Below are 9839 nucleotides of genomic sequence, written 5' to 3'. Positions count from 1 at the left end.
CCTGTGGTTCGTTCTTATCACAATTTACCATCTGGTTTCAGCTATTATTGTGGGTAATTAAAGCAAAGATCTGTGACCACACTTGGGACAAAGCAGTAAAGAGAACAGCAGCAGACTGAGGGAAGACATGTGTCCAGGAATTTCAGGAGGCAAAGGGCACTGAAAAGAGTAGAGCCCTGTGGAGAGAGGGCAGCAGCCATTTGGAGCTGAAGATCCTGTATCCAGGACCAATTTGTGACAGATGAGAGTGTCTTCCTGCTAATTCAATATATGCTTTGTATGTATTGTGGGAAGAAATAAGTAAATAACAAAACAAGTATCCTCACAGTAAAGTAGGATGAAAAATTGAATGATTTTATTTGCTATGTTAACATATACATTATCTTAAATTTATTAAAGGGATGATTCATTTCACAATGGTTCATTTTAAAATTATAATTCAAGTGCAGAAAAGCAAGTTTAGCAACTGAAGCACAAACAAGAGAGTTGAAAATATTTTTCTAAATTAATTTCTTAGTTTGCGAGAAGAGAAAAGGCAAAACATATATGAAATACCATGAAATGAAAAATAATTTTCAATGAATAATGGATGGCATTGCGCTTTGCATAAAAGCCAATTTATGCACCCAAATAAATCCCTGTGTTTTTAGATCCCTCGGTTTGTGGGCTCAGGGATCTAAATAAAGTTCCCTGCATTTGTTCCAAAATAGGGACAGGGAATTGCTAACCACCGGATGTTTGTCTGAAACCTCTTAGAAGCACAGAACTGTGAAATCAGTGGGGTTCGTATCCTGAGTGTGTGTTTTGACCAGCTACACTTCACTGGTTTCCTTGTTTGGACTTTTCTGACAAAGCACATGCTTGGATTGGATCTTCTCTCTGAAGCTGTAGTGAGCTTTTTGAAAATAACTTGAAAGTACTCCCCTATATATTCATCAGGATAGCTATTATGAAAACTGATCTTTGGTTGCTCATTCATCAAATATGTATGGAGCATTGATTTTGAAATATATCAGAAAAATAGTCCATGATTTTTAAAAAAAAATTTCTTGGAAGCAACATGGGCATTAAGCTGATTTTATAGAACACGGATGGTGAGTACATAACTGGTGGGCGTCCACCCAGCACAGAAACTCTAACATGGACAAGCACATTCCTCCTCACTGAGGCACAGCCACAGCCTGTCACTTGAGCTATCTAGACAAGTTGGCATAAGGGAAGAAGACAATTTCCATCCTCACATAGAAATTGTTTTTTGTGGCATAATTGGAAAGAATGTCAGAGATAGTCGTCCTAATTTTTCTATAGAGTCTCTGATATATTCTGGAATCCAGAGAACAAAACTAGTCCAACAAATCCCCTGATAGGACTTTTGGGACTATATTTGGGGCTGTCATAGCAGGGACCATCAGCCTATCAAGGCTGACATCTATCAGGCTTTTTTAAGCTGAACAGTAGAAAAGTGGTATCTGTGTGTATGTATGTGTGTATACATACATACATACATAAGTATGTTGTGTACATCTATTATATATGTGCCCATATATATGCACATATGTGTATTTGTGTGTTAGCAATTGGCAAAGCTCTTCTCTGCCTGTAGTTATATTTCATCCTCACTTCTTTGAAAACTTTATTCACATGCCACTTCCTCAGAGAGGAATTACCTTTCTTGATCCCCTTACATAAGACAGCACTCTCTATTCATATGCCCCACTTTATTTTTCTTCATAATGATTCTCATTATGCATTCATTCATTTATTTCATTGCCTGTATTTTTCTCTAAAATGTGCTCTCCATGCGGGGGGCGGGGGGTATTTTTCTGTATTTTTTTCACCATTATGTCCCCAAAACCTAAAGTCATACCTGTCATAGGTTTGATACTCAGTGAACTTTGTTATATGAAATATATTGTGGGCAGTATGGCACATTCCCTATTTTGTTGATGGTAAAGCACATTCAAAACATGACTTGCTTAAGGTACACAGCAAAGAAGTAAAATAATCTCTTAAACTTTGCTGCTTCTATCTTGGCACCCCCGAAGCTTAAAGCTGATTTGTACTAGTTGGTTGCCTTTACTCCTGAAAGTAGTACCGGAAAGGAAAATTGAAGTGGAAAAAAGAAAGATTCAGTGGTGTTACCTTGAAAAGAAGACTAATATTTTCATGGTCAACCATAATACGAATAATATAGATAAACTCCCTATGGGTGTGTCCTCAATCCATTTACCTAAATCAGAAGTTTGGGATTAACATATACACACTACTATATATAAAAGAGATAATCAACAAGGACCTACTGTATAGCACAGGGAACTCTACTCAAAATTCCATAATAACCTATATGGGAAAAGAATCTGAAGAAAGAATATATGTGTATATGTACAATTGAATAACTTTGCTGTATACCTGAAATTAACACATTGAAAATCAACTATACTATAATAGAAAATAAAAATTAAATTAAAAAAGAAAAAAGAAAGTTTATTAACTCAAGATTGTAATAAAGCAGAAATTTTGGAAGCTTTGCTTTATGCCACTCTGCCTAGCACATGTTATACACTTCTTTCAAATCATTTGAGTTTATGGTTTAATTGCTAGCCCCTGCCGTCACTACAATCTACTTAATTGTCACTCTAATTAATTTGCCTTTAAGAAAGATATGTAAAACTAGATATATATTCCAATTTTCTACTACCTTTTTCTGTCTTTTCAAGTTTTTCACACCTTTTTTTCTCCTTTATGATAACTATGGATCTTATTTAAATGGAAGTTCTCAAATGTCAATATCAGGTCGGCCGCCTTCTGTGCAATCACAGATTGAGAGTAGAATGCCAGAAGATATATTTAGGATCTATGTAGAATGGCAAATATATTCATTTTTATAAGTAAGCCGTATTTGTGAGAATGCTACTTTTCAGTTGACTACAATGTTTTTTCTCCCATTGCGGAGCACAGGCTCCGGACGCACAGGCTCAGCGGCCGTGGCTCACGGGCCCAGCCACTCTGCAGCATGTGGGATCTTCCCAGACCGGGGCACGAACCCGCATCCCCTGCAATGGCACGCATACTCTCAACCACTGTGCCACCAGGGAAGCCCCAATTCATACTAATTTTTAAGCAGATTTAGCTGACATATGTTGATTTTGCTTACCCAGCATTTGTCCCCTCTCTCTCATTATGCCTTTTTATGCTTCTAATTATTGCACTACAGTTATCTTTTGGAGACCCAAATTTTCCCCATTTACAGTCAACATGGTTCAGATGGAGAAGACGACTCTGGAACTTTTCTCCAAGAGTGGGCATGTGAACTGTGCCTGTCAGCCGTAATATTCCACCTTCATGGCAACAGTGAATCACTGAGGGATAAGTAAAAAGCATTTGCTTGTCCAGTGAGAATTTGATAGAGGGATCATTGAACAGAGCATAAAGGAGAGAAAGTCTGAGTAATGACTGATTCATCCATACCTAAATCCAGAAATAAACCTGAAATTTTTAGTTTGAGTTGAATTTCTTTCATGTGCAACTAAAAAAATAAGTCCTTATAAAAACATCATATAGTAACAAATATTTTTTGCATATATATTTTATAGAGATAGCTATCATTCTGACACCAAAAGGATTGATTTCCATAAAGGAGATTGGAGAAAGGGACATCAGATAATTAGTACTAGGGAAGATGGGATGAGAGCCTAATTTAGGGCAGTGTCCCTGGTATTGGGGGATGGAGACCTTGCCTGTTGTACTGTTCTTTCTCGGGTTATCAGCTCCTGGCTCAAGTCCTAGCACATAGGTGGTACTCAGCATTTACTGAACGAATGGCAGGCAAGGTTATGAATTCGACATAGAGAAGCTTATGAGTTGTATGGGTAATGGTGAAGAAGAATAAAGAACTGAGTATGAGGGCTTCCCTGGTGGCGCAGTGGTTGAGAGTCCGCCTGCTGATGCAGGGGATACGGGTTTGTGCCCCAGTCCGCGAGGATCCCACATGCCGCGGAGCGGCTGGGTCCCGTGAGCCATGGCCACTGAGCCTGCGCGTCCAGAGCCTGTGCTCCGCAACGGGAGAGGCCACAACAGTGAGAGGCCCGCGTACCGCAAAAAAAAAACAAAACAAAAACTGAGTATGATATTTCTAGTGAGGACCAATGGATCGATAAATTAAGGGCATTATTTAAGCTGAGGGAAGAGGAGAGGAATCTAAAAGGGGTAGGATGGCATAGTGGCAAATGAAGAATACAGTTTTGCATATACAAGAGTCTTATCTTGTTGCTTGGCTATAGTTGCCTAAGTTCAAGGCTATGTTTCATTCTTCTTGGCATCCCCAGGAGTTTCTAGGGAAATGCATGACAATTGAAAAAATTAAACAAATATTTGTTTAAAAAATGACAGAGACTTCTGAAGTTATGAGGATCTTATTAAGCATCCTACTCAGAATGGAGTTAATTAAACATATATATCTCACTTTTCCTTTTAAGATTGAGCTTTTGCTTTAAACTGTATCTAAAAGCACTACACTTATTACTGAAAAATGTACTCCCCTACCATCCTTGTCTCTTTCACCCTGTTCTATATTTTCCTAAAGCATCTTCTAATATAAAATTTAATTTACCTCTTAAGCTTTACATTATTTTATTGTCTATATCTTCCAATTAGATTGTAAAATTTATGAAACTGGTACCTTTGTTTATTTTATTCATTGAGGTATTCCAAGTAACTAGAACAGAGACTAGTCTGTGGTAAATACTCAATGGTACTTGTGGAATAAATGAATCAAGTCGGTGTCATTTATTTATTGAGGGTCTGTACTTACTAAGGTTCCAACCCTGCCTGCCTCCAGTGGGCACTCTCCGCATGATAGTCCATTTGAAGAGCATCCCTTGGAGTTATGCAGAACACAGCTGTCAGGGTTCTAAGGAGATACTCTGCACGGCCACAAAATTTTAAGCTCTGTGAAAATAGGAATGTGTGCCTGTTTTGTTCTCTGCTATATCATCAGATCTTAGAACGACTTCTTTTTTTTTTTATGTTTTAGTTTAAATTTTATTTCCTGCCCCCAAACATCCATTAAGCCCCCAGGAGAAGGAAAAGGGGATGTGACTAGCAATAGAGAGAAATTTTCTTCACAACAATGGCCATGGCAAGCTTAGGCACTTTTGGTGAAATCTCTCTGGGAAGTACTGGCAGAGGAATAAAAGGCAAACTGACACAGAAGTTATTGCTTGGTGTGCATTTCCAGGCTCTGCCTTCTTTCTCATCTCTTGGTGGCAGGTGGAGGAAGAGGAGAAAAGGTTAAACTTTTTTATAAACTGGCAGAATAAGCTTATAACATCCTCTCACTATCTCTGCATAGGTTCTAGTCTCTGCAGCACTACATAAGCTTTGCCCGAAGTAATGAACAGTTGAAAGTCAAGTGTAGTGCTTCAGCAAACAACTTAAAAATGCTTGCGCACTGGAAGGGATTAAGTTTCAGAGAACACACATGGACCCAGAGCAACCTTTGCCAAAAGAGAATATTGTGCGAAATGTACAGCCATAGCTCTTTTCCATATGAAGAAACAGTCAGAAGGATAAAAGAACTTGGTCAAAATCACACAAGTAAGTAGGACAGAATCTGGTCTGTGTGTCCTAAGGATTGTGTTCTTTAACCACCAGGCTAGCTTTTCTCAAATCTGATTCATGCACAGAATAACTATACACCTCTGTTTGCCTTGAATATTCCCTGTTTATACGTATGCCTGCTGCAGTTTTTAATATTGCCCACTTTGACTCCCAAAAGCAACCGAGAATACACGATAATTTGGTCACTCTATCCATGGACCACTGTGGTGGGACTGCCCAGGAAGCTTATTAAAAGTGCAGCTTCCTGAGCCCTACTCCAGATCTAGGTAAGTTTTCTGAGGGTTGGCTCAAGAATCCAGGTACAAGTCTTTTTAAGTGGTTTTGTGGAACCCCCCAGGTGAGTCTCTCGCTCTCTTAAGTTAATAAACCATTTATTCTGCCTCCCCCAGATGCCCAGCCAGGTCCTGTTAAGGTAGGAGTCCCCACACCACATCAGAGGGATGCTCCCAGCCAAGTAATCTCTGGAGCCTTAGAGAATCTGAATGGTCTCATGCTGGCCCACCTGCCATGACAAACCTCCTCCAGAGCATTCCGCTTCACATTTTACCTTCTACCACTCCCAAAGGCAGTCTGCTCCAATGAGGCCTGACTTCGTCTGTCCTAACGTGCACCCACTGATTCAAGCAGTTTAGGAATAGAAGGTGCTGTGGTTCTCAACCAGGGTGGCCCAACCTCTAAAATGGTAGTCCAAGCAGTCTCTACCTCCTGGGCACATCCCCTCTGCAACAGCCCCAGTAAACGAAGGTCCCATCTTTGCTTTTGCGAGGTTGGCAACACGGAGACCCCTCCTAAAGAAGGTTCTCTCTTATTGCTACACTATCCAAGACTGCCCCAAATGTTCCTTCCTGTGGGCCTGATCAGGCTAAGGGCAGAGTTGTCTCTTTCCTTCTCTGAGTCGGACCAAGTCGTCTTACTAACACCTCTTCACAGTGTTGACCATGTTTTTCACGGGGGCTGCTGCTGAGCCTTTATCTCATCCTTTCATGGGGGAGAGAGAGAGGATTATAATGATTTTTACTTCTAGGGGAGTATAATGATTATGTTGTCATTTTGTATTATGTCCTTTTGTCATGAATTTGTTTTGAATTTCATATTAAAATGGGCCCACTATTCCCACTTTGTGAGGTCATTCATCACCCTCACTTTGCACCTTTAACATCTCTCTCAGTATCACTTGGGAATGTGTGAAATGGCATGAGCTTGTCCTCACATTCCTATCAGCTGTGAATCCGGAGCCCCAACATGAACCTAACCATTGAGCAGAACACCTCTCCACTACCTGTGTAACACTGGGTAGGCCCCTTAACATCTTGGTTTTTTTAAGCCCTCAGGTGTAAAAATGTGAGGGTTCTATGAATTTATATTTGGGGGAAGAAAAGGTCGAGAAGAGTGTATCTTTGCTTTTATTCTTCCAAACTGGAATGTCTTCCCTCTCTTCCCCATGGGTCCAAATCTCACTTGTCCTTCAGGCCCACTGCCAAGGAGCCTTGCCTGATTCCCCAGTCCACACAAATCTTTGCCTCTTAGGGTCAGTGCCATACAACCTAGCTGTCTCTTATGTTAATCTTGCCTCTCAAGCCAATCTCAGAATGTGGGTCTCTCTTGCCCTCCTGGGGCCCCTGGGGCTGTGCCAGCCCACCTGCATGCCCCACGTGGGGTGTCTACTAGACTAGGGCATGGGTGGGGAGGCCCAGGGATGAGGGGCCAGGCAGAGTACCTCTGCCTGCATCCTGCTCTCTTCCACAAAACTGCCCCTCCTACTGAAGGCTGCCCCCCAAGTCACAGGTTCCTTATTATAACCTCACTGGGTAGTGATGACCTCACAGGCCTTCTCACAGTTTCCATGGCAGCGTAACTATGGAAACGTGCTGCCCTCAGAGAAACTTACCTACCAGTTCTCCACCAGATACCAATCTCTTTGGTTGTCTGAGAGAGAATGTCTGACCGGATCGTCTATATTTACTCAAACCTGTGCTCTGTTCCCTGGCTGGGCAGTGCAGCAGGTACACCGAGACCGGGCATCTGTAGAAGAGGCATGGTGTACACACAACCTCACCTGGCTGCCACATGTTCCTGTGGGGCTTGCCCACTAAGTAAACCTCAGCACTTTCCCAGCTGTAAGTAATACCAGTGACCTGGGACACCTTCAGGGTCCCACAGTGCTCACTGCTGAGGACAAGTGAAAGGTCATCCCTGGACTAGTGTGCAGGAAGCTTTTGATCTTTATAAATGTAGCTTTCCGCTTTGGGCTACAGGATGCTTCCATTCAGACCCTTTCCTGATTGGCCTCTTAGCAAAAGGCAAGTGCATTTTTGTTGGCAAATGGTAAACGGAGCAGTTTAAGGAAGAGGGCCACTCTTAAACCACACCTTCAAACCCAGGCACCTCTGTGCTGTCATGTAGACATCTATATCGGTCCCCTCAGACACATCCCATACTGAGCTGCTGAGTACTAGGGGAGAGGGTGGTGCCATATTGATGGGAAGACCGGAAAAACCAAAGGGGGTGATGAAGTGCTAGTGAGACTGGAGGGCTGAGGAGACGGTGTCCCAGGAGGCTGGGTGGATGTGAGCCTACACTTGGTGCCCAGAACCCGGTTCTGAGTCTCCTGATCACTCTGCCTCAGTATTTGGCCTTGTTCTAATCAAGATAAAAGTATCAGAGGGCTAGAGTTCAGTGTAGTTGAAACAGGCAGTATAAATGGGGCCCAAGAGGGGTTGCCAAGGTGGGAGGGGTTCTTAACCAATTTATATTAGATTATTTTTTTCCAAACCTTGAAAGGCATTTCCATTAAAGCCTCAGAAGTGACAGACTGCAAGAAATGCTTTCTCTGTTGTGGAAGGGAGAGATGGAGAGGATCATGAATGCAATTACTTTCGGGTTCTACTGTTTCCCCTGGAAACGGTGAAGAGACTTCCTCATCCGCTGCAGCCGTAGGCTCTAGGGAGGGCTTTTGCAGCCAGTGTCCCTTCTCTAGGGACTCATAGAGGTGATGGGCCAAGGCTGTGCTTTGGACGTCAAGTAGATTAAAGGTCTTCGGCGAGAAACTGGGAGAGACATGAGAGAGGGAAATTCTGGCAGGAGACTGTGCACAGCAGAAGTGACTGAGCAGTTCTGATTTTCTTTGCAGCAGCAGTCGCTCCCGTTTCTCCTCCTACACCGAGTCACTACCATGTCCTCAACCGAGGGTGTGGAGAAACGCAGTTGGGCTGGCATGGGGAGACATACTGCCTGGTTGGTGGCTACCGGGCCTACGGGGCTGTTTCTCTGGCCACGCCAGCAAAGGTGGAAGCAGAGAAGCCAGTCCCCAGACGTGCTCCCAAGAGAGAGTGCGCTCTGGAAGAGTCGGGCGAAGACCTGCGTTGCACCAGACCCAAAATCCAGCGATTGCAGCATTCAAGCAGTTTAGAAATACAAGGTGCTTTGATTCTCAAGCAGGGTGGCCCCACCTCTGGGCACATCCCCTCTGCAACAGCCCCAGTAAAGGGTCCCATCTTTGCTTTTTCAAGGCCAGCAAGGAGTCTTAGAGTCTTAGAACTACTTCTAAGTAGGAGAGTCTTAGAACTAAGGGAGTCTTAGAACTACTTCTGAAACACAATTGATACTTGTTAAATTATTATTTAGTAATAAATGAATGAATGAATGAATAATTGAGTCAAAACTCCATTATAAAATAATAGAAGGATGCAACTTCTCTGGGGCTTAGATTTGGTACATGTGAGACTAACAACTATTAGCAGAGTGAAACAGACACTAGAAAAGTCACCTATGTTTTTTTCAGTCAAATAATAGTCAAAATCAGTACAGCAAAAATAAGAGCTTATTATTCAGTTGAAAGAGTAATAACCAAGAACATCTAGCTATAAGTTTAATATTCTTTTTTTCCCTCATTCACTGAAAGTATACTTAACTCTAGCAGCCATAGGTGATGGAGGAAAAAATGGGAAAATAAAATTTATAAAATGCTTATTTCTGAGCACAGATGGGGATCAAAACTAGAGAAATTCTATAAGCAAAAGCCACAAGAAACAGAATGCAATAGATTTGCATTCTATGCTAACTCCTTGATATACTCTAGTGATTGCCAAAGAAGGTTTTGGGTAAGACTGACAGCTGCTTTGATTTCCTCTTTCAACTGTAATGAATAAACATAGAAAAATATTTGGTATGCCAAGGAAAAACTTCTAGAAAGGAAAAGGAATGTACTAACTATGACACAA

At 41.9% G+C, this 9839-nt stretch overlaps 1 protein-coding gene across 1 annotated transcript; it reads left to right on the top strand.

Annotated features, from left to right (window-relative positions):
- Positions 1-7555: 7555 nt before the first annotated feature.
- On the top strand, positions 7556-9198 carry LOC114887583 (DPEP2 neighbor protein-like). The gene is made up of 2 exons (XM_029209383.1): positions 7556-7622; positions 8750-9198. The coding sequence occupies exons 1-2, from the start codon at positions 7556-7558 to the stop codon at positions 9196-9198; spliced, it is 516 nt and encodes a 171-aa protein (XP_029065216.1).
- The last annotated feature ends 641 nt before the right edge of the window (positions 9199-9839 follow it).

The sequence above is a fragment of the Monodon monoceros genome, unplaced genomic scaffold, assembly GCF_005190385.1.
Source record: "Monodon monoceros isolate NGI ecotype Baffin Bay Population unplaced genomic scaffold, NGI_Narwhal_1 Super_Scaffold_7, whole genome shotgun sequence".
Lineage (NCBI taxonomy): Eukaryota > Metazoa > Chordata > Mammalia > Artiodactyla > Monodontidae > Monodon > Monodon monoceros.
This window is presented reverse-complemented; position numbering and strand designations above follow the sequence as displayed.

What these genes read in the sequence shown, in the direction of transcription:
- LOC114887583 (XM_029209383.1), top strand. Translation starts at nt 7,556, where the DNA reads ATGTCTGACCGGATCGTCTATATTTACTCAAACCTGTGCTCTGTTCCC. An exon ending in CTGGCTGGGCAGTGCAGCAG is followed by an intron (nt 7,623 to 8,749) that starts GTACACCGAGAC and finishes TTTTCTTTGCAG; the next exon opens with CAGCAGTCGCTCCCGTTTCT.